At 38.8% G+C, this 25086-nt stretch overlaps 1 protein-coding gene across 2 annotated transcripts in view; it reads right to left on the bottom strand.

Moving 5' to 3' along the window:
- The window catches only part of cltc (clathrin heavy chain), an 89152-nt gene that overhangs the window by 10488 nt on the left and 53578 nt on the right, over positions 1-25086 (bottom strand). For both annotated transcript variants that reach the window (XM_008120440.3, XM_003227277.4), the window contains exons 13-28: positions 23894-24074; positions 22161-22324; positions 19032-19157; positions 16638-16780; positions 15682-15916; positions 14286-14408; positions 14064-14209; positions 12742-12925; positions 10461-10653; positions 7283-7440; positions 5002-5166; positions 3836-3943; positions 3570-3737; positions 2317-2466; positions 2066-2197; positions 1201-1311 (exon numbers count right to left, since the gene is read on the bottom strand). In XM_008120440.3, coding sequence (XP_008118647.1) covers positions 1201-1311; positions 2066-2197; positions 2317-2466; positions 3570-3737; positions 3836-3943; positions 5002-5166; positions 7283-7440; positions 10461-10653; positions 12742-12925; positions 14064-14209; positions 14286-14408; positions 15682-15916; positions 16638-16780; positions 19032-19157; positions 22161-22324; positions 23894-24074 — 2487 coding nt within the window. The remainder of the gene's footprint in view (positions 1-1200; positions 1312-2065; positions 2198-2316; positions 2467-3569; positions 3738-3835; positions 3944-5001; positions 5167-7282; positions 7441-10460; positions 10654-12741; positions 12926-14063; positions 14210-14285; positions 14409-15681; positions 15917-16637; positions 16781-19031; positions 19158-22160; positions 22325-23893; positions 24075-25086) is intronic.

The following is a 25086-nucleotide window of genomic DNA, read 5'->3' as shown; positions in this document are numbered from 1 at the left end:
ACACAAGCCCAGGTTTACAAAAACTAGGGTTCCGGGACATAATAATAATAACAACAACACAAGCTCAGGTTTACAAAAACTAGGGTTCCGGGACATAATAATAATAACAACAACACAAGCCCAGGTTTACAAAAACTAGGGTTCCGGGACATAATAATAATAATAACAACACAAGCCTAGGTTTACAAAAACTAGGGTTCCGGGACATAATAATAATAACAACAACACAAGCCCAGGTTTACAAAAACTAGGGTTCCGGGACATAATAATAATAACAACACAAGCCCAGGTTTACAAAAACTAGGGTTCCGGGACATAATAATAATAACAACAACACAAGCCCAGGTTTACAAAAACTAGGGTTCCGGGACATAATAATAATAATAACAACACAAGCTCAGGTTTACAAAAACTAGGGTTCTGGGACATTAATAATAACAACAACACAAGCTCAGATTTACAAAAACTAGGGTTCCAGGACATTAATAACAACAACAACAATTATTATTATTATTATTAATGTCCCAGAAGCCTAGTTTTTGAAAATCTCCCCGAGGGGACTCAGGGCGGTTTCCAGAAAAGAAGTGGCAAATATTGTCCATTCATCTCTCCCTCCTACCATATGGAAAAGGAGTCAAGCTCGCACTAATAATAATAACTTATAATAATAATAACTTTATTTTTATACCCCGCCCCATCTCCCCGAAGGGACTCGGGGCGGCTTACATGGGGCCTTGCCCGATAAAACAATCAAATATCAAAACACAGCAATAAAACAGTTATCTAATAAAAACATCAATTACAGTAAAAACAATTGTTAAAATCAACATAAAACATACAATATTAACACTGGAGACTAATTCATAGAACCCAGGCAACGTGCAACATGTGCCGAAATGGGCCGAAATGGGGAAGGTAATTTCACAGTTAAAATGGACAAAGTGCAATATAGCATTGGCAACACCTCAAGAATGGGGCTATTATACAATGGGCAGATCGATCAGTCCAACACCAGATTAAGTATCAAAGGCCTTTTGAAAGAGCCAGGTTTTTAAGCTCCTACGGAAGGAGAGGAGGGTGGGGGCCTGCCTGATCTCTCTAGGAAGCGAGTTCCAAAGCCGGAACTAAGATGCTTGATGCAAGGAGACACGGTCCACGAGGGGTTGTGGCATCCGACGAAGCTCCAAAACAAATGCCTACCTGGTAATCTTCCTCTGTAATGAAGAGGTTGTTGAGGGATTCATTCACGGCTTTGTTGTTGTGGTTCTGGACGGAGCGCAAGTAGGGCTTCACCAGCGGCAGCTGTTTCACCTGTGGACAGAAACAATGCGGTTTCAGGCTGCGTTACAATAAGCAAGTACTGACAGAGGGCTGCTTTGCTTTCCCATGACAGCTGATGTGTATCAATGGGTGTTAATAATAATAATATTATTAATAACAATAGTTACTCTGGGACCCTAAACTGAGTCTGAGAGAGGTCTGCTTCCCCATAACAGCTGATGTGTGCCAATGGGTGTCAATAATATTATTATTATTAATGACAATAGTTACTCTGGGACCCTAAGCTGAGTCCGAGAGAGGTCTGCTTCCCCATGGTAGCTGATATGTGCCAATGGGTGTTAATAATAGTATTATTAATAACCACAATAGTTACTCTGGGACCCTAAGCTGAGTCTGAGAGAGGTCTGCTTCCCCATGATGTGTATCAATGGGAGTTAATAATAATATTAATATAAATAACAATAGTTACTCTGGGACCCTAAGCTGAGTCTGAGAGAGGTCTGCTTCCCATGACAGCTGATGTGTGCCAATGGATGTCAATAATAATATCATTATTAATGACAATAGTTATTAGAGCCTCGGAAGCCCTCCCATTGCTGCTAATGGTTCAAAAAGTTTCGTTTTTTCGTAAGCGAGACGAAAATTCTATTCGTATAGGCGCCCCATTTTCGGAAATGGGGACAAATACAAAACTGATACAAAATGAATGACACTAAACAAAACAAACAGCGATTCCATACAAATGCACACCCCTACTCTCTAGTCATCAAAGAGTTGTTCCCACCTTGCTGAAGTAGTTGACCGCCCGGGTATGGTCAAGCCGGGGAGAGAGCACCATGAGCAAGTCGTTGAGCAGCAGTGGTTTAAACTCCAAATAGAACTGGATCGCTTTGTAATAGAGCTCCACATTGGCCACCTGCAAAAAAGAAAAGACAAAGTGAGTGGATCTCATCGCTTTTGTACACCTTCTTGTCCATGCGTTGATATCAGCTGCACATGAAAATCACAGACAGGAGTTTTGGGAGAATCGGGTACCTTAGTGATGATGTCCTTGAACTGCCCTTCCTTCCAGGCATCTGTCGGGTGGTTCATCATGGTGATGATGGCATTGTCGTATTCTTCGTATTTGTCGTACAGGAAGACCAGCTCGCCCCAAAGGTGGGCCTGTTCAGCGGCCCGCAACACCTGCAAGGAAACAGAGGACACACAAAGGTGTGTTATGGCTCTGTTTGCAAGACAGAAACCCAACTAATCCTGCACCTGCTTCTAGATAAATGGGAAGATTCCAAAGACAACTTTTTTCAGTTTCTCCTGGCTATACAGAAATGAGAAGGGCCTCTGTGTGGGGAGCTGACCAAAGAAATGCTGAAGAGAGAAATCTTGAAGGCTCTGGTGCTGGAAATGTTGAAGGCTCTGGGGAGGAAACAAAAACTAATGATAAGGGTGACCTTTCCCAGGAGTTCGAACATCAACAAGTTCCAGGTGTTTCTGGCAGTGACTCAGAGGAGTCTTCCTTAGCTAGAGATACAAGGTTAAGGTTAAAGGTTCATCGTCCCTGACATTCCCTTAAAATTGCTAGCTAAGAACTGTAGGTCTGTCTATTGTGAGTGATCCAACCTTCATGGGTGTCACGATGTATAGTTTGGATGGAATTGTATGAAAGATGTATGGTTGAGGCCTAATTGGGCTGAAGACACAATTCTAAAATATCGAGGCCTGGAAAATAACAACAACAACAACAACAATAATAATAATAATAATAATAATAATAATAATAATAATAATAATAATAATAATAATTTTATTCATACCCCACTTCCATCTCCCCCGAAGGGGACTCAGGGCGGCTCACAGATAATATTAGATAAAAATAGTGACAATACAGGAGTTAATGACATGCCAGCCCCGATCGATTGCCTGCAGGGCCAATGGGTCAAGACTTCCCGTGGACGGAACATTCATCAGGAATGTTCGGAGGTGCCTGCTGGCACTGATAACAGACGTGGAGAACTGAGAAGACATGCCATGCTTTGCCCTTGCCGAGGAAAATGTGTCCTGATAGCGATGGTGTTTAGTATTGTATATAGCTTGTAAATAAAGCCTATAGTACCGCTGGGATCAGCAGATAATTTACAACTGAGCTGTCGTTCGCCGAAGGTGAGACCTGACTCTTCAATAAGTCAGGGTGGCGATTAACCACTGACAATCCTTTCTCTAACAAGCAAAAACCAAACAGTAGTGACATCTTTGGATTCTTTCTTCTCGCTCTTGTGAAAAGGAAAGATTACCTTAGGAATGTTGACTCGCGACCAGAAGAGCTCCAAGTGCTCCCTCATCTTCTGCGGCTTGAATTTGGAGTAGAGGATGGCCAGCTCTGTGAACATCCCCATGTGGGCCCGCTCCAGGCCCAAGGCGGATTCCAGCATGGTGATCAACTCCTCAAAGTAGCCACGGTCCTTCAGGGGAGGGATGGAGAGAAGAGGAACGTGAGAACCCGGCAGGTCTCAAAAGGCACAGGTGTCCCTTTGCATGCAGGAGGTAGTAGTTGCATTACCTGGTAGTAGTTGATGAGCTCCTCCAGTTCATCCGCATGGACCACAATGTGGAGGCCGCACATCTGGGCCAGGCGGAACTCTTTCCCATCCACACACGCAAAGCAAACCTGGAACGTTTAAGAGAAATATTTGAGGGCTTTGTTTCAGAAAGACTGGGAAGAAAAACAGGAGCCAACCCCTCTGCCCAACTGAGTAGAGTTCAAAAGGAATCCTGAGAACAGAATTTCAAAAGCAAGTTTGCAAAGTAGTTACCGTATAAACTCGAGTATAAGCCGACCCAAATATAAGCCGCAAAAAAACTGGGATAACTTATTGACTCAAGTATAAGCCGAGGGTGGGAAATGAAGCAGCTACTGGTCAATTTCAAAATAAAAATAAATACCAATAAAATTACATTAATTGAGGCATCAGTAGGTTAAATAATGAATATACCTTATATACTCGAGTATAAGCCGACCCGAATATAAGCAGAGGCACCTAATTTTACCACAAAAAAAACTGGGATAACTTATTGACTCGAGTATAAGCCGAGGGTGGGAAATGAAACAGCTGCTGGTCCATTTCAAAATAAAAATAGATACCAATAAAATTACATTAATCGAGGCATCAGTAGGTTAAATAATGTATATATATGGATATAGATATACAGGTACATGGATCTATATGTATATAGGGTTTGCAAAGACCTCCAAACATATGAGGGGAAAATTCATATATAAAACTAATGTATATAGATATATAAATACATAGGGATTGCAAATGCATGCAGGGGGTTAATGCCTATATATCTGTAGGAGATTTTAACCAATATTTCAGGGGGAAATGCTTTTATAAGATAGATGGATATATATTTTTCTTCTTCCTGACTTGCCAGGGCTTCTCTCCCTTTTCAAAACATTCCCTTGGTTAAGAGCGAGGGAGGCTTTGCAAAAGAAAACACACTGATAAGGGAGGGTAAGAGAGAAATAGATCATATCTTGCAAGCAATTACCTCCAGGTCCTGATGCCCAGTCTTGACCTTGGCCCTATTTTAAGCCAAGAGAGGCTTTTCCAGCTCAAAAAAAAAAAAGGCTGAAAAACTCAGCTTATCTTCCCTCTTTGTCAGATTTGCGACGATGCCAAAACTGCGAGGCACAAGAGCCAGTTTCGTAGACGAAAAGCTCACCTCCTTCCAGGTCCGGGTGCTGTTGGCTTTCCGAGCCCCGTCGACAGCTGCCTGGTATTCTCCCAGATGCACCAGGGTGGAAGCCAAGCGGCCGAAGTTGGACACGTTATTGTAGAGGAGCTTGGCTGCGTCGTACATCTTTTCCTCGTAGCAACGGTCACCAACCTATGGCGCCAAACGAGAGCTTTGTTTACTTCCCATTTCATACAATCAGCCACTGAGATCCCGCTGCCTTGGAAGCAGTCCATCCTGAAAATGCAGCTTACGGGGAATGAATGGTATCACCCTCCCCGCTCATCCTCCAGCAGCTGGAGGATGGGAACTGTAGTCAAACGCAATGTTTCTTAAGCTATCTGACTGGCATTTATGACCCCTCAATGCGAGAGACTGGCACTGGGGACTGACTTGAGTCCCTTGAGAAGATAGGGCGGTATATAAAGATTATTATTATTATTATTATTACTTGAAACACAACAAGCTGAGTCCACAGCAGACACTCCGCTGGCCGTTGTACCAGATCACATGCCGGACACTTCCCAATAAATAATAATAATAATAATAATAATAATAATAATAATACATCATACAGTCCTAGACACTTGGGAAGTGTTCGACTTGTGGTTTTGTGATACGAAATCCAGCATATCTATCTTGTTTGCTGTGTCATAATATAATAAAATAATAATAATAATAATAATAATAACAACAACAACTGCAAAAGGCCACCCTACTGGAATCTGCAGGCATCATCCAGAAATACACCGCACAGTCCTAGTCACTTGGGAAGTGTTCGACTTGTGATTTTGTGAAATGAAATCCAGCATATCTATCTTGTTTGCTGTGTCATAATAAAATAATAATAATACATCACAGAGTCCTAGACACTTGGGAAGTGTTCGACTTGTGATTTTTGTGATACAAAATCCAGCATATCTATCTTGTTTGCTGTGTCATACAATAAAATAATAATAAAAGGTAAAGGTTTCCCCTGACATTTAGTCCAGTCGTGTATGACTCTGGGGGTTGGTGCTCATCTCCATTTCTAAGCCAAAGAGCCAGCGTTGTCCGTAGACACCTCCAAGATCATGTGGCCAGTGGCATGACTGCATGGAGCACCATTACCTTCTCACCGGAGCAGTACCTATTGATCTACTCACATTTGCATGTTTTTGAACTGCTAGGTTGGCAGAAGCTGGAGCTATTAGGGTGCTCACTCCGCTCCCTGGATTCGAACCTGGGACCTTTCGGTCTGCAAGTTCGGTAGCTCAGCGCTTTAATGCACTGAGCCACAGTGTTCCCTCACTACTTCACGGTTCACTTTTTGTGGATTTGCTGTCTCGCGGTTTTTCAATAAACTCTAAAATACTATTATAAATCATAAAAAATTATAATTTACAGACTAAGGGAGGAAGGAGAAGCCAAAGGGAGAGAAAATGTGCCCAAGTGGCAACGGGAGGAGAAGGAGGCGATTTATCAATACACAATTGGTTGATAAAGACTTAAAGTAGTGTATAACTACTAAAATAATGTATAAATATTAAAATCAATATAGTGCCCCTACTTTGCGGATTTTCACTTATTGCGGGTGGTCCTGGAACCTAACCCCAGTGAGAAGTGAGGGAACACTGTAATGCCAAGTTTTTAACTTTTAAAAAACACAAATCAAGTGTTTTCCGTGTCAGGAGCAACCTGGGTTGCTTCTGCAGTGAGAGAATTGGCCGTCTGCAAGGACGTTGCCCAGGGGACGCCCAGATGTGGGTCCTGAGGATGCCTGCCATAATAATAATAATAATAATAATAATAATAATAATAATAATAATAATAAATAATTTTTATATCCCGCCCCATCTCCCTGGAGGGACTCGGAGCGGCTTACATGGGGCCATGCCCGACAACAATACAATAACAGCAATAAAACAATAAAACAGAATCGGCAATAAAACAATATTGCATCAATAAAAACAAAACATCAATAAACAGTTATAAAAGTCAGCGCATGGGATAAAATGGTTAAAAACAGGGCTAAAAACAGGGAGCTGGGCCAAGGGGAAAAACTTCAGCGTGGTAGAGGTAGTTTCACAGTTTAAAATCAATCAAGTGCCATAGATGTGGCAAGTTAAATAACGTATTTTAAAGTTATAACTCAATCTGCTTCTGATCACGATAAATAAATGCGTCAAGACAACACACTTGTACAAAGGCTGCATTGAAGATCGCTGTGATAATGACCACGGACACCCTCCCCACACACGGATAGTAAAGCCGCCCGAGAAGCACTTACTTGCTGAATGTGGGCATTGTTGGGTCCATTGATGAATTCCTCCAGCTCGGCCAAGCGGTTTGTTTTCGCCAGGGCAAAAATCAGCTCGGTCTCCACGTAGGACTCCCGGGCCTTCCTGCGTGCCATCTGCAAGTACTTCACCAGTTCCTCCCAGTTGCCTAGGTGGGAAGACAACAACAATAAAGACCAAGCCAGGCTCATAGAGAGCAAGACGGAGGGCTCTTTAGATTGACAGCCATCGCTGCCTGGCCACTGACTGGCGCGCCCGACGGCAAAGGCTTCTGCAAAGGAAATAAAATCACAAACAGGGAGGGGAACATCCCAGCATGTGCAGCCCTGGCGAAGAGGGGATTCCGACGGAGGCTGGGCCTGAGTGCGGAGTTTTGTCAAGAGCCAAACAGTTGCCCATTCTTGCTGAACAGAACACAGGCTTCCCAAAACCAGGGGGGACGGGGGAGGCAGCGGGAAAAACCGGGTCAGGCAGACAATCCGCTCCTTTGTCATGGGCCCCTCGCACTGAGAGAGCCTGTCCCCACATCTGGGACGGGATCAATGTTCTTCACATGCACTTGGGGGTCCAAAACCTCCTCCAAAACACACATTGCCAGCACGCGTTTCAAAGTGGGACCTCCTCAAATAAGAAGCATTGGGGCGGGAGGTCCTTGCTCCCAGTTGGAAATGAAAAAGAAGCAACAGCATGTTGGAACAAGGCAGGATTTTGTTCTGGCTCTTTTCTCGCTCCTCGATCTCACAGGAAAAGACGTCAACAATGAGAAAAAGGGGCTGAAAACGAAAGGAATCCCTTGTTGGTGCTAGCAATGATATCCTCAATGTGTCGGCGAAGGCTTTCATGGCCGGGATCATTGCGTTGCTGTGAGTTTTCTCGACTGTCTGGTCACGTTCCAGAAGCATTCTCTCCTGACGTTTCTCCCACATCTACGGCAGGCATCCTCAGAGGATGAGCTCCCTCTATCAGCTCCAGCTCCATGCGGGGACATGAGAGAAGCCTCCCACAAAACATCAAAAACATTCGGGCAATGTCCCCTGGGCAACGTCCTTGCAGACGGCCAATTCTCTCACTCCTAAAGCAACTCCGGTTGCTCCTGACACGAAAAAAAAAATCCTCAGAAGTTGTGAGGTCTGTTGGAAACTAAGCAAGGGAGGTTTATATATCTGTGAAATAATGTCCAGGGTAGGAGAAAGAACTCTTGTCTGCTGGAAGCAAGTGGGAACGTTGTCATTAGCCAGCTTAATTAGCATTGATTAGCCTCACAGCTTTAAAGTCTAGCTGCTTCCTGCCAGGGGGAGAGAAAGAATCCGAGCTTTCATGGCTCGGTTGTTGTGAGTTTTCCGGGCTGTATGGCCATGTTCTCTTGCTTAGTTCCAACAGACCTCCCAGCCTCTGAGGATGCCTGCCATAGATGTGGACGAAACGTCAGGAGAGAATGCTTCTGGAACATGGCCATACAGCCCGGAAAACTCAGAGCAACCCAGCAATTCCGGCCACAAAAGCCTTCGAGAACACATCGAAAGTTTCTTCCTCACTTGCCTAGCCTCCAACAGACCTCACAACCTCTGAGGATGCCTGCCATAGATGTGGGCGAAACGTCAGGAGGGAATGCTTCTGGAACATAGCCATACAACCCGGAAAACTCACAACAACCCAGTGATTCCGGCCATGAAAGCCTTCGACAACATGAGAGTTCTTTCTCCCACCTTGGACATCATTCCACAGATATATAAACCTCATTTGCTGCTTTCCAACAGACCTCACAACCTCTGAGGATGCCTGCCATAGATGTGGGTGAAATGTCAGGAGAGAATGCTTCTGGAACATTGCCAGACAGCCTGGAAAACTCACAGCAACCCAATAATATCTTCCCCTGACAAAAGTTTATTTAAAGTGCTCCTTTTTGCCAAACACAGTGAAAAGCTAGCCAGGTTCATAACAATTTTTCCCAAGACTCTTCCATCTTTCTGATCTGTCCCAGCAGAACACAACACAGGGACTCAAAACCCTTTCCTAACCCAACCCATGTTGGGTTATTAATATTATTACTATTAATATTATATTGTAATATGATATACTAATAATACAATGTAATAATATTAATTTTAAATTATATATTACATGTAATATTACTAAGAATATTACAATATATTGATATAGTACATTATGGTAATGTATTGCCAGTATTGTGCTATGCTAATAATATAATATTGTATGTAAATTTACTTTGTAAGCTGCTCTGAGTCCCCTTTGGGGTGAGAAGGGAGGGATATAAATGTAGTACAGTAGAGTCTCACTTATCCAACACTCGCTTATCCAACGTTCTGGATTATCCAACGCATTTTTGTAGTCAATGTTTTTAATATATCATGATATTTTGCTGCTAAATTCATAAATACAGTAATTACTACATAGCATTACTGCCTATTGAACTACTTTTTCTGTCAAATTTGTTGTATAACATGATGTTTTGGTGCTTCATTTGTGAAATCATAACCTAATTTGATGTTTAATAGGCTTTTCCTTAATGCCTCCTTATTATCCAAAATATTCACTTATCCAACGTTCTACCAGCCCGTTTATGTTGGATAAGTGAGACTCTACTGTATTAATTATATATTATATATTACATGTAATATTACTAAGAATATTACAATATATTGATATAGTACAATATGGTAATTTATTGCCAGTATTTTGCTATGCTAATAATATAATATTGTATGTAAATTTAATTTGTAAGCTGCTCTGAGTCCCCTTTGGGATGAGAAGGGTGGGATATAAATGTAGTAAATAAATATAAATAAATAATAAATAAATGTCCCTCTTTGCAGCAGCTTTGTCAGGGCCAGAAAAGAAGAAACAACCAGTGGTTAAGCCACTGGGCATTTTTAGGATTTGCAATAAAAGGCAATAAAAGGCATCCAAGTTTTTAAATACACAACAGCCAATAGTTTCATTCTAACTTCTGTCAGTTGCACATCTTCGCCTTAAAACACTTCAAGATGCAAATATTCAAGCCATGTCAATTTACAATATTTCCATTGTTATGCTGACACAATTCTATTTGCGCCCACCTTAGATTAACCTTAGATTAAGATGATCCCAGAAAGTGTATTTTTTTTTTAAAAAAAGGGCAGGAAGAGAAAAAGAGTTGCAGAGGCCTACCACTAGCATTGGCAGCCTGGACCACTTCCATGTAAGAGGAAGGATCGTCTGCTTTGATGTAGGAGTCGATGGCTTCCTTGACCATCCCTTTCTGAAGCTGAGCTTTGGCGAGTTGACTCCACACGGCCGGCTCGTTGCAGCGCTCCGCAAACTCATAGGCCCGGTCCAGGTTCCCAATGTGTTCAATCAAAACCTGGGAAGGTAAAAAGGGGAATTGGCAAGGCATGGCTGCGGTCAAGATCTTGCACAAATCGGTACATGTTCTAAGTCACTTCTTGAGGGCCTGACCGCTTGTGTTCCCTCTATTTCATCAGTTTTCTACTTGTTTATTTATGCAATGCTTTTGACACAAAATGAATAAACCACTACAGGCTGCAGAGTTAAACCCAGACCTGTCACAAATAGCATCACATGGAATAATAGTAATAATAATAGAAATAATAATACAGTAATAATAATAATAATACAGTAATGGTGATGATAATAATACAATAATAATAATGACAATAATACATTAATAATGTCACCATAAAAGGCTGTAGAGTTTAACCCAGACATGTCACACATAGCATGACATGAAATAATAGTAATAATAATAATACAGTAATGATGATGATAATAATACAATAATAATAATGATAATACATTAATAATGTCACCATAAAAGGCTGTAGAGTTTAACCCAGACATGTCACACATAGCATGACATGGAATAATAGTAATACAGTAGAGTCTCACTAATCCAAGCCTCGCTTGTCCAAGCCTCTGGATAATCCAAGCCATTTTTGTAGTCAATGTTTCCAATATATCGTGATATTTTGGTGCTAAATTCGTAAATACAGTAATTACATCATAACATTACTGCATATTGAACTACCTTTTCTGTTAAATTTGTTGTATAACATGATATTTTGGTGCTTAATTTGTAAAATCATAACCTAATTTGACGTTTAATAGGCTTTTCCTTAATCCCTCCTTATTATCCAAGTTATTCGCTTATCCAAGCTTCTGCCGGCCCGTTTAGCTTGGATAAGTGAGACTCTACTGTAATGACATTATTAATAACGTCACCATTAAAGGCTATAGAATTAAACCTAGAAATGTTACAAACAAATAATTCGCAGCACATAATACAGTAATGATGATAATGATAATACAATAATAATGACAATAATACATTAATAATGTCACCATAAAAGGCTGTAGAGTTTAACCCAGAAATGTCACAAATAGTTAGCATTACAAATAATAATAATAATAATAATAATAATAATAATAATAATAATAATGATATTGCCATCCCAATACAGTAATGATGATAATGATAATACAATAATAATGACAATAATACATTAATAATGTCACCATAAAAGGCTGTAGAGTTTAACCCAGAAATGTCACAAATAGTTAGCATTACAAATAATAATAATAATAATAATAATAATAATAATAATAATAATAATGATGTTGCCATCCCAGGTGACAGTCGCATTGAAGAAAAACAACAGGAAAAACTCAGCCGCTCTCAGGACCTCAAGATTGAACTTCAAAGACTCTGGCAGAAACCAGTGCAGGTGGTCCCAGTGGTGATGGGCACACTGGGTGCCGTGCCAAAAGATCTCAGCCGGCATTTGGAAACAATAGACATTGACAAAATTACGATCTGCCAACTGCAAAAGGCCACCTTACTGGGATCTGCACGCATCATCCGAAAATACATCACACAGTCCTAGACACTTGGGAAGTGTTCGACTTGTGATTTTGTGAAACGAAATCCAGCATATCTATCTTGTTTGCTGTGTCATACAACGTCGTTGTGTCAATAATAATAATAATAATAATAATAATAATAATAATAATAATAACATTATTAATAATGTTACCATTAAAGGCTATAGAATTAAACCTAGAAATGTTACAAACAAATAATTCGCAGCACTTAAAAGAGTAATAACAACACATTATCATCATTGAAAGATGTAGAATTAAACCTAGAAATATCACAAACAAATAATAATAATATATTACGTGTATATATATGTATAAATCTGGAGGAGGGAGCAAGCATGTTTTCTGCTGCCCTGCAGACAAGGACACGGAACAATGGCTTCAAACTACAGGAAAGAAAGGAGATTCCACCTGAACATCAGGAAGAACTTTCTCACTGTGAGAGTTGTTCAGCAGTGGAACTCACTGCCGAGTGTGGTGGAGGCTCCTTCTTTGGAGGCTTTTAAGTAGAGGCTTGTCCAAAAGGAACGGACAAACAGAATGTCGACGTTACCTGCACTGCAGAGGTGTTGACATCAAACTTCCTGAAGATAGCAAAGGCCTCCTCAAAAAGCTCGTTGCTGATCGCAATGTTGGCGATATCTGGGGCGTCATAGTTATCCAAGCGATTGATATACTCCATGACACGGGTACGGTCCGCCTTGATCGCCGTCAGAATGAGGAGGTTCTGCAAGTTCCTAAAAGACATAAGCAATGGGTCACAATCACTCACTATCATACAAAGATGATGATGATAATAATAATAATAATAATAATAATAATAATAATAATAATAATAATAATAATAATTTTATTTTTGTACCCTGCCACCATCTCCCCAGAGGGACTCGGGGCGGCTTACAGATACAAAACCAGCATACAATAATATAAAATACAAAAACACACAAATAAATTTAAAAGGCATTAAAAAAATCACAATCATTATAAAACACCTGAAAAACACAGCAATAAAAACATAAAATGAGCTGGGCAAAGTGCACTGAGTGAAACTTGTAAACAAGAAGGAAGTTAAGGTGCTACAAGATTTAGAAGAATACGTCTCAGATTCAATCCCTCTAAGTTAATGCTGGCAGAAATGCGAGACCTTGCCCCTGAATCATAAAAACAATAAAATAATAAATAATATTAATAGAGAAAAATAATGAATGTAATAATAGAGTAAAATAATGAATGTAATAACAATAATAATGATAGAGTAAATAATAGAGAAAAATAAAAAAATGACTTATGCTCAAGTATAAGTCAACCTGAATATAGGCCAACCAGCTATAGGTCGACCCTCACTTATGTATAAGCCGAGGGGGCGTTTTCAAACTTTAAAAAGGGCTGAAAAATTCTGCTGATATTCGAGTATATATGGTAATTGAAGAGTTCAGGGGCAAGGTCTTGCAGAAACTGGGCCAAAAGTGCAAGTTATGTTGGTATCATCAGGGAGGGGTAGTCACATCCACTGTGATGGCCCTTCCTCATTCCAATGTCATAAATTAGTTAAATTTGCCTCCCCACTTTATAAGTGGTACCTTATTTCCTACTTGATATTTTGGGTTGCTAGGTCAGCAATGAGCAGGGGCTATATTTTTATTTTTTTATTGATGGGTGCTCACCCCGCCACGAACTCATGACCTCATGGTCAGAGTGATTTATTGCAGCAGGCTGCTCACCAGCCTGCGCCACAGCCCGGCCCCTTAAGTTTTCCCCAGATTTTTGTGGTAAAATTGGGTGCCTGAGTTTACATTCGGGTTGGCTTATACTTGAGTATAACCAATATTATGGGTCAGGAGGAGGCAAAATGACAGAGAAGTCCTAAGTGCTAACCTGTGTTCACTGAAGACAGAGTTATCAAGCACAATCTTCTCCAGCAGCTCAATGAGTTCGTTGGGAAGGTCTGCCGTCATGAACGCCTTGACCGTGACGGACACTTCTTCGGGATCCTGAGTCTCGGAGAGCGCCGTCTGGACCACCTTGCAAGAGAAAGAGGAGGATTCAGGCCCCGGGGCGACTCCAGAGCCTTCTGCTTTGGGGGCGAATGAGCCGTACCTGGTCGATGAGGGGCCTGCGGTAAGGGTTGCTTTCCAGCAGCACACTGGCCCACAGGTCGGGGTCCTTGCGGCGCACCAAGTAGCGAGACAGGCTCTTGAAGAGGGAGTTCTCATTGCAGACCTGCAGTCCACAGAAGGAAAAAGAATTGCAAAGGTTATATCCTTTGAGGGATATAAACAGATTTTTTCCCAATTTCCTGGCACCCTTGCCAGCATTTTTCATTATTATTCTTATTCATAATATTCAACTTTCTCAGTGTTCAATACCACTTCCATCCAAATTAGTTTATAATAATCAAGTCCATCCTAAGGAAAGCATGCATTGTTTTGTCAGTTCCAGGTTCCCCTAATAGTCAAAACATATCCCTCTCAAATAAATACATACCGTATATACCCAGCAATGGAGCCTGCAGGCTATTGCTTGCAATATGTGATCTATTTCTCTCTTCTCCTCCCTTATCAGTGTGTTTTCTTTTGCAAAGCCTCCCTCGCTCTTAATCAAGGGAATGTTTTGCAAAAAGACACTCTTGCAAGTCAAGAAGAAGAAAAATATATATTCATTCATCTTATGAAAGCATTTCCCCCTGAAATATTTGTTAAACTCTCCTACAGATATATAGGCATTAACCCTTTGCAAGCTTTTGCCATCGCAATGTAATTTTATATGTGTATCTATCTATATACATTAATTTTATATATGAATTTCCCCTCATATGTTTGCAAGTCTCTGCAAATATCTATATAAAGAGAGATGTCTGGATAGATATGATTATATTCTTACCTACCTATATTACAGGAGGGAAATGCACACACACACACACACAGAGGGGATTTGCAAATGTTTCAGGGGGAAATGCATATGTGAAATTAGTATCTATAATTATAGATCTATATCTAGCTCTGCACTGTTTATATAAGCATTGAATGTTTGCCTGTTGGAAGCTGCCTGAGTCCCCATAGGGTGGGATCCAAATGAAGTTTTTATTATTATTATTATTATTATTATTATTATTATTATTATTATTATTATTATTATTATTATTAGGTTATTGTTGATACCATATTGTTTTTGTTGCCCCTACTTTTCCACTTATAGAGCTAGTTTATTGTTTTTCTTTGAAATGCGGTAAAAAACATTTAACCTACTGATGCCTCAATTAATGAAATTTTATTGGTATCTATTTTTATTTTGATATTTCCCCATAGCTGCTGCATTTCCCACCCTCGGCTTATACTCGAGTCAAGAAGTTATCCCAGTTTTTTATGGTAAAATTAGGTGCCTCGGCTTATATTCAGGTTGGCTTATACTCGAGTATATACGGTATGTATTTTTTAAAATCAAAAACAGAGAGTGAATAGCAAGTGACCTCCCACGCTGGCCACAGAATACATACGTGAATAAGTTCCTGGTCGCACTGCCCCCGTTCGTATGCCACGCATGCCAGATGCGGGTCTCTCTTCTCACAATACTTCCCCACCACGCGGCTGTCATAGAAGGGGTTCTCCCGCAGGAATCTCTCAGGGTTGTTGTTGCTGTCAATGTAGATCTTGGCTAGCGCGTTATGCGTCGCCGGCTCCTCACAGCCTTCATGAATCCGAGCTTCCAGCCACGGCAGGAGGAGCTTTAACCTAAGGGAAACGAATCACTCGGTTAGCAGGATCCCACAGGCTAGCTTGAACAACAATCATGCTTATATTGTGCTATACTAAAAATATAATATATTGTATGTACATATAACTTGTAAGCCGCCCTTACAATAATAATAATAACCCAGAATATCAAAGCAGATAATCCACAATATCTGCTTTGAACTGGGTTATCTGAGTCCACACTGCCATATAACCCAGTTCAAAGCAGATAATGTGGGATTTGATACTGGCCTTAGATCCAGTGCTTCATCCTGATATTGATATATTTTGCACTTTGGCCCAGATCCTTGTTTTACTCTCCTGCTTTTAATATTTTATGCTATATGTTGATTACTATGATGGTTTTATTCATATTGATGTTTTACTGTTGGAATAATTGTTTTATCATTATATTGTTGTATGTTTTCGGGCTTGGTCCCCATGTAAGCCGCTCCGAGTCCCCATTGGGGAGATGGGGCGGGGTATAAAAATAAAGTTATTATTATTATTATTATTATTATTATTATTATTATTATCCTGTCCCTCTCTGACATCAGAAGAATAACACCTTGATGGAGAAGATGAGTATGTCTGTATTCCACATTTGCAATGCCTCCTTGGTAACTTCTCAATGAAGACGTTTTGACACACTCGCAAAGCTGGCTACCAATGCTTGTGAATGTGAACGCGAAGACTGAGCTCACCGGTCGCGTTACGTTACCTGTTTCTTTTCTCCACTTCAGCCACCAGCTCGTCCGTGGAGAACTGTCCCCTCACCACTAGAATCAGGTTCTTGATGACATCTTCAGAGCAATCCACATCCAGCAAGCCTCCAATGACCACAGGCAGGCGGCTTGGGTTCACCTACAGCAAGAAAGAAGGCATTAAAGCAGCAGGCCAACACTATTGGGAAAACCAGGTCTCTTTGCTTAGCTACGGCCTTATGAGAACATCTAGCTGGCTTTTGAAGGTCACTTTTCTTACCTATGGTCTTATGAGACTGTCTAGATGGCCTTTGGGGCCCCCTTTCCTTACATATGGTCTTCTGATGGCCTTATGAGATTATCTAGATGGCCTTTGAAGGTCCCTTTCCTTATCTATGGTCTTCTGAAGGCCTGATGAGATCATCTAGATGGCCTTTGAGGGTCCCTTTCCTTACCTATGGAGACCTAGATGGTCTTTGGAAGTCTCTTTGCTTACCTATGGTCTTATGAGACTGTCTAGATGGCCTTTGGGGCCCCCTTTCCTTACATATGGTCTTCTGATGGCCTTATGAGATTATCTAGATGGCCTTTGAAGGTCCCTTTCCTTATCTATGGTCTTCTGAAGGCCTGATGAGATCATCTAGATGGCCTTTGAGGGTCCCTTTCCTTACCTATGGAGACCTAGATGGTCTTTGGAAGTCTCTTTGCTTACCTATGGTCTTATGAGACTGTCTAGATGGCCTTTGGGGCCCCCTTTCCTTACATATGGTCTTCTGATGGCCTTATGAGATTATCTAGATGGCCTTTGAAGGTCCTTTTCCTTATCTATGGTCTTCTGAAGGCCTGATGAGATCATCTAGATGGCCTTTGAGGGTCCCTTTCCTTACCTATGGAGACCTAGATGGTCTTTGGAAGTCTCTTTGCTTACCTATGGTCTTATGAGATCGTCTAGATCAGGGATCCCCAAACTAAGGCCCTCCTAAACTAAGGCCTCTGTCCTAAACTTTCGGTTTAGGGTTGACCCAAGTCTGAAATGACTTGAAGGCACACAACAACAACAATCCTAATTTTGGACTATTTCATCCTAGTCCAGCCCCCCAACAGTCTGAAGGACTATGAATCAACCCTCCACTTAAAAAGTTTGAGGACCTCTGACTTAGTCACATCAATTAATTTCCTCAAGGAATCCCATCTAGCTTTGTTTCTTTCCTCAATAAGGCTACTGCGGTCTAGATGGAAGAACCTGACGCCTGGTCTTGTGACGGAAGATAATGATTGTGAGATGTGGCACTCAAGCTTAGGGCATCTGCATTTGAAGCAAGGACCATGATTATTTTTGGCTCACATCAGTTCCTAAGAAAGCAAGAGCAGGTAAAAATATAATATAATATAATAATATATAATGCTTATATTGTGCTTTACTCATAATATAATATATTGTATGTATATATAATTTGTAAGCCGCTGTGAGTCCCCTTTGGGGTGAGAAGGGCGGAATATAAATGTCGCTAATAAATAAATAATAGTAAAATATAATAATACATAATGCTTCTATTGTGCTATACTAATAATGTAAGTGGATGTATATATAACTTGTAAGCTGCTCTGAGTCCCCTTCGGGGTGAGAAGGGCGGAATATAAATGTCGCTAATAAATAAATAATAGTAAAATATAATAATACATAATGCTTCTATTGTGCTATACTAATAATGTAAGTGGATGTATATATAACTTGTAAGCTGCTCTGAGTCCCCTTCGGGGTGAGAAGGGCGGAATATAAATGTCGCTAATAAATAAATAATAGTAAAATATAATAATACATAATGCTTCTATTGTGCTATACTAATAATATAAGTGGATGTATATATAACTTGTAAGCTGCTCTGAGTCCCCTTCGGGGTGAGAAGGGCGGGATATAAATGTTGCTAATAAATAAAAGTACAATATAATAATATATAATGCTTATCTTGTGCTATCCTAATAATATAATATATTGTATGTATATATAACTTGTAAGCCACCTTGAGTCCCCTTCGGGGTGAGAAGGGCAGGATATAAATGTCGCTAATAAATAAATAATAGTACAATATAATAATATATAATGCTTATCTTGTGCTATACTCATAATATAATATATTGTATGTATATATAACTTGTAAGCCGCCCTGAGTCCCCTTCGGGGTGAGAAGGGCGGGCTATATATGTCGCTAATAAATAAATAATAGTACAATATAATAATATATAATGCTTATCTTGTGCTATACTCATAATATAATATATTGTATGTATATATAACTTGTAAGCCGCCCTGAGTCCCCTTCGGGGTGAGAAGGGCGGGCTATATATGTCACTAAGAAATAAATAAACAAACAAATAAATAAATAGTCTTTCTTTCAGCCATCATCCTTTACCTTTTGAACATAGATTTCAATGTATTTCTGGAGGTTGTTCCTGTACAGGTAGAGCACCAGGTCATGGACAAAGTCAAAGCGGTCGCACACAATAATCAATGGAAGCTGATCGGTCAGTTTTGCCTCCTGAAGAAGGGAAAAAAGAGGGGAGAGAAGGGATGTGCTTGTTTCAGGTTCTCGCTCTGCTCAAACCATGATCCAATTTCAGTCTCAATTAAAGGAGACCCATTAAAGTAGACCCACAGCTCTACTCTATTTGGGATGCAAACGGGACTCCGGTTCTGGCTTCTTGGAGATGCTTTGACAGTAAGCACAAGACAACAAGGTATTACAAGCCTAGGCTAGGCCTTGGTCGGTAGCACAGGATTAGCTCTGGGATTTCAGTGGCTAAGTCAGGAGAAGGCTATTTATAATACTGACGGGTGGCATGTTTGGTCAAGGCAGGAAAAGAGGAAAATTATTTAGCCACCCAAAAGGAGCACAGTTTTTTTGCGACTGTAAATCCCAGCATATAATCCTGTCCACAAAGTAGACACTAAGGGAGGTGATAGAGGAGACCCATACTGGAAGGATTACCTGGTACATGTCCTGAACATTGCCGAGACATAAGGAATAGCACAAAAGACAACAGACGGATCAGGAAACAGCTGACACACAGATCGGACTATTCACAGGCCGCCCTCAAAGACAGCAGTCGGGTTTAGACCTAAAAGGCTCCCACATCTATTCCCATCCACTTTGAAATGGTCATATGACTGGTCAAACAAATAAATAATAATAATAATAATAATAATAATAATAATTATTATTATTATTATTATTATTATTATTATTATTATTATTATTATTCCCATCCACCCCAGGCCCTCTAAGATGGAAATTAGACCTATGGAAGCGTACGTAGAAATGTAGTTTCTACTATGTCTATATCTGGACCAGAATGAAGAAGGCAATTTAATAATATAATAATACATAATACTCATATTATAATATATTGTATATATATATGTATATAATATTGATAAGAGAGTTTTATAATGCTGACTACCAGGTTTTGCTCATTTTGATGGTTCCCAGGAACCCAATAATAATAATAATAATAATAATAATAATAATAATAATAATAATAATAATGACTCACTGTCAGCGCGTGGTGGTAATTGACACCCCACCCACCTGGCTAACGTCACCAACTTTCCTGGGGGACCTCTGCACATGCGTGGTTTTGGGTTTTTTTCTGTAATTTGGACCTAATTTTGTAGTGTTTTTTGATGGAAAGACATAGATTAGATGATTATGTCTTTTGTGGGCAAATTTGGTGTGATTTGGTCCAGTGGTTTTGTTGTTTACTCCATGGGAACTACGCACATTACATTTTTATATATATAGATTGTATATACATATAATATTAATAAAACAATAATATAATACAATAGAATAATAACAGTAATACACTATTGTAATTGTATATTTATATTACATGTAATATTACTAACAATGTTGCACTATAGTCATATAGTGCAATATAATAATATATAATGTTTATATAGTGCTTATATTGTGCTATACTATTATAATACATTGTATATATTGTATATAATATTGATAATAATATTATAATGTAATACGATATAATAATAATACACTATTATAATTGTATATTTATATTACATGTAATATTACTAATAATGTTGTACTATAGTCGTATAGTACAATATAATAATATATAATGCTTATATAGTGCTTATATTGTGCTATACTAATATAATATATTGTATATACATGTAATATTGATCATAATATTATAATGTAATACTATATAATAATAATAATAATACACTATTGTAATTGTATATTTATATTACATATCATATTACTAATAATGTTGCAATATAGTCAGATAGTACAATATAGTAATATATAATGCTTATATTGTGCTATCCTAATAATACAATATATTGTATATGTATATACAACTTGTAAGCCGCCCTGGGATAAAAATGTCTATACTAATAATATATTGTATGTATAACTTGAGTCCCCTTCAGGGTAAGAAGGGCGGGATACAAATGTCGCTAATAAATAAATAATAGTATAATATAATAATATATAATGCTTATATAGTGCTTCTATTGTGCTATACTAATAATATATTGTATGTATAACTTGAGTCCCCTTCTTGGTGAGAAGGGCGGGATACAAATGTCGCTAATAAATAAGTAATAGTACAATATAATAATACATAATGCTTCTATTGTGCTATACTAATCTATATATATAAAAGAGTGATGGCATCACGGCGACCCACAAAACAACAAAACTACAGGCCCCCCAACCTCGAAATTTGACAACACAACCCATCATCCACGGCTCTAGGTTGATACAACAAAAAGAAAAGAAAAATAAAGTCCTAATTTGAGAGAGAGGAATAATTGCTTTTATCCCATTGCTGCCAGTTAGAAAGCTAAGCTCCTCCAACTTGGTCTCCTAGCAACCCAATAAAAAATAATAAAAAACACTAAAAAAATTGATACAATAAAAATACTATAATAACAGAAAATAACTAAAAATAATACAAGAAAATAATAAAATATAATAAATAAAAATATAACTTACAATAAAATTAATAAAAAAAATGCAAATAACGTCAAATAAAAATTACACAACAATTTTTAACCAATACCACCATCACTTTGCCACAGCAACGCGTGGCCGGGCACAGCTAGTAATATAATATATTGTATGTATATATAACTTGTAAGCCACCCTGAGTCCCCGTCGGGGTAAGAAGGGCGGGATATAAATGTCGCTAAGAAATAAATAATAAATAAAGCTGCTACAGGCAATTGGGTTGAACACAGGCCATAAAAAAATCTATTTTGACATTCAACAGACATTAGCTTTGAGCGGGGTGAGATTATAATATGAATGCACTACAGCACCAGAGATTTGAGCAACAATGTCTATTATCTGTTCTTTGTTTTCTCAATCCTTCTTTGTATGTTTCTTTCCCCAGAACAGAGTTAAGGCTACCGTGAATTGTGTTACGTTAAATAACTTCCACCATCAACAGTTTAGGGAAATAGGTGTTACATTTGCCACGGAAGGAGCACCCGCTGATCCTTTTACCTTGAGGAAGTTCTTCACCCGCTCCGGGTCATAGCAGTTGCTCTCTCGGCAAATCCGCTCCACCTCTTTAATTTGCCCCGTCTTACAAGCCGCTTGGATATACTTGAAGTGCACGTCTGGGTCCTGGCTGAAGTTGACGATGGAGCCCAGGAAATAGAAGAGACCTGGACACGAAGCAGGGAGAGAGAAGAAGAAAAATACCACTTCAGCAAGCAAGCCAAGCAAGAACGTGAATGAAGGTCAGAGGTTTAAGCAAGTTAGATTCAGCTGAGGCATACCGTATATACTCGAGTATAAGCCAACCCGAATATAAGCCGAGGCACCTAATTTTACCACAAAAAAACTGGGAAAACATTGACCCCAGTATAAGCCAAGAGTGGTAAATTTCAGAAATAAAAATAGATACCAATAAAATTACATGAATTGAGGCATCAGTAGGTTCAATGTTTTTGAATATTTACATAGACAAGACTGTCCAACTCTGATCAAATCATTATTCTCATCTTCTTCAATGTCAATGTGCTTATGGATCCTTTTAATAATAATAGAGTAAAATAATACATGTAATAATAATAATAATAAATACAGGAAAATAATACATGTACAGTAGAGTCTCATCCAAGGCTCACTTATCCAAGCTTCTGGATTATCCAAGCCATTTTTGTAGTCAATGTTTTTAATATCATAAATAATACAGTATAATAATATATAATGCTTATATTGTGCTATACTACTAATATAATATATTGCATGTATATATAACTTGTAAGCCACCCTGAGTCCCTTTCGGGGTGAGAAGGGCGGGATATATTTTGGTGCTGAATTTGTAAATACAGTAATTACAGCATAACATTACTCCATATTGAACTACTTTTTCTGTCAGATGTGTAGAGTAAAAATAATAAATGCAATAATAATATATCACACAGTCCTAAATGCTTGGGAAGTGTTTGACTTGTGATTTTGTGATATGAAATCCAGCATATCTATCTTGTTTGCTGTGTTATACTGTGTCTTTGTGTCAATAATAATAACAATAACAATAATAAAAGAGGGTTGAAAGAGATCCCTTGGGCCATTTAGTCCAACCTCCTTCTGCCTTTGTGCACCAAAAGCACAAGCAAAGCACCCCTGACAGATGGCCATCCAGCCTCAATGTTGTTCTTATTATTATTATTATTATTATTATTATTATTATTATTATTATTATTATTATTAATAATAATAATAATAATAATATATCACACAGTCCTAAATGCTTGGGAAGTGTTTGACTTGTGATTTTGTGATACGAAATCCAGCATATCTATCTTGTTTGCTGTGTCATAATAAAATAATATATCACACAGTCTTAAATGCTTGGGAAGTGTTCGACCTGTGATTTTGTGATACGAAATCCAGCATATCTATCTAGTTTGCTGTGTTATACTGTGTCTTTGTGTCAATAACAATAACAATAATAATAATAAAAGAGGGTTGGAAGAGACAGTCATTAATTAATTCAGCCCCAGAGGGTTTTTAATAATCTATTCTGTATTTATTACGGTCTTGCCATTTATGTGTTTTAAATGCAATTTTTTATCCTTGTATTTTTATCCTTAGTTTGGGGACCCCTGCTTTAGAGTCACATCAGAAGAGAGATGGGTGCCACAGCCTGGTCTGGCTGGACTGCAATGCCTATTAGCGTAACTTAAAATCAGAGAATCGTAACCTGGGATCCAGAGGCACTTTACCTTCAAAGCTCTTGAAGGATTCGAACAGTTCGATGAGGGACTGTGTTGAAAGCTGCTCGTGGTACTTGGAGGCCACCTGGACACAAATCTGCAAGTTCTGGCGGATGTTGGCGGAAAGCATGGCACGCAGGCATTCCAGGGAGTCTTCCACAGACAGGGAGCCAAAATAGTTCACCAGCCACTGCAAGTCACATCACAAAATTACAATCAGCTTCCACAAGGCTTTCGCATGCCTAAGTACCCAAAGTTGAAGAGACCTACCGTTCTCTGCATGCACAACTATCTGCAATGGCTATAGCTGCTTGCCCAGAATACAGTTGGGAGTTTTTTTTTAACTTTGTGTTTTCATTTTTATTTATTTATTTATTTTAATGTATCAATCAAAATGTATAAGTATAGATTCTTTCCTCATTTTACAATATCTTAGACATACCATATTGTATACAATCCGACAGTAAAAAAAAATCAAGAACATCTTTAAGCATATTTCTTATCAGTTTTTAACTTTTCCATTACAACTTTACTACACATCCCTCTCCCACACCTTTTATCTACTTATGCATGTTTTAAATTTTATTATTATTTTTATTGTTATTTGCAGTATTTTATCAGTCACCTCGTGTTTACAATATTTATATGGTGCACCTTACCCAGTCTACTTTTACAACCTCTCCATTTTAATCCATGTTTTTATTAGTTCTTGTCATTTGTATTTATTGGCTAATGTTTAGATTTTTATAATTGTGCATGTCTTTTGTCTATTGTTGTCTTTCATATTAGGTTCCTTTCACTGGGATATTTTAATCTAATGATTTTATCTTATATTGCTGCTATAGTCCCCCCACCTTTGAAGTGGACTGAATCGCATTGGTGGTTGTTTGATATTATTACTATTGATATTATTACTGTTGTTTAAATCTTTGTTTTAACTTGTTTTATCATCTTCTTGTGTTTTAAACTGTGTGTATTGTTAATGTATTTGTGCTGTTACTTTTGTAACATTGTGAGCCGCCCCGAGTCCCCACGGGGAGATGGTGGCGGGATATAAATAAAGTTTTTATTATTTATTATTATTATATTGCTATTGTTTTTATTTGGGCTTGGCCCCATGTATTTATTTATTTGCTACATTTATATGCCGCCCTTCTCACCCCGAAGGGGACTCAGAGCGGCTTACAAATTAAATTTACATA

The sequence above is a fragment of the Anolis carolinensis genome, unplaced genomic scaffold, assembly GCF_035594765.1.
Source record: "Anolis carolinensis isolate JA03-04 unplaced genomic scaffold, rAnoCar3.1.pri scaffold_7, whole genome shotgun sequence".
NCBI lineage: Eukaryota > Metazoa > Chordata > Lepidosauria > Squamata > Dactyloidae > Anolis > Anolis carolinensis.
Note: the sequence above shows the minus strand (reverse complement) of the source record. Positions and strands in the feature narration are given on the sequence as shown.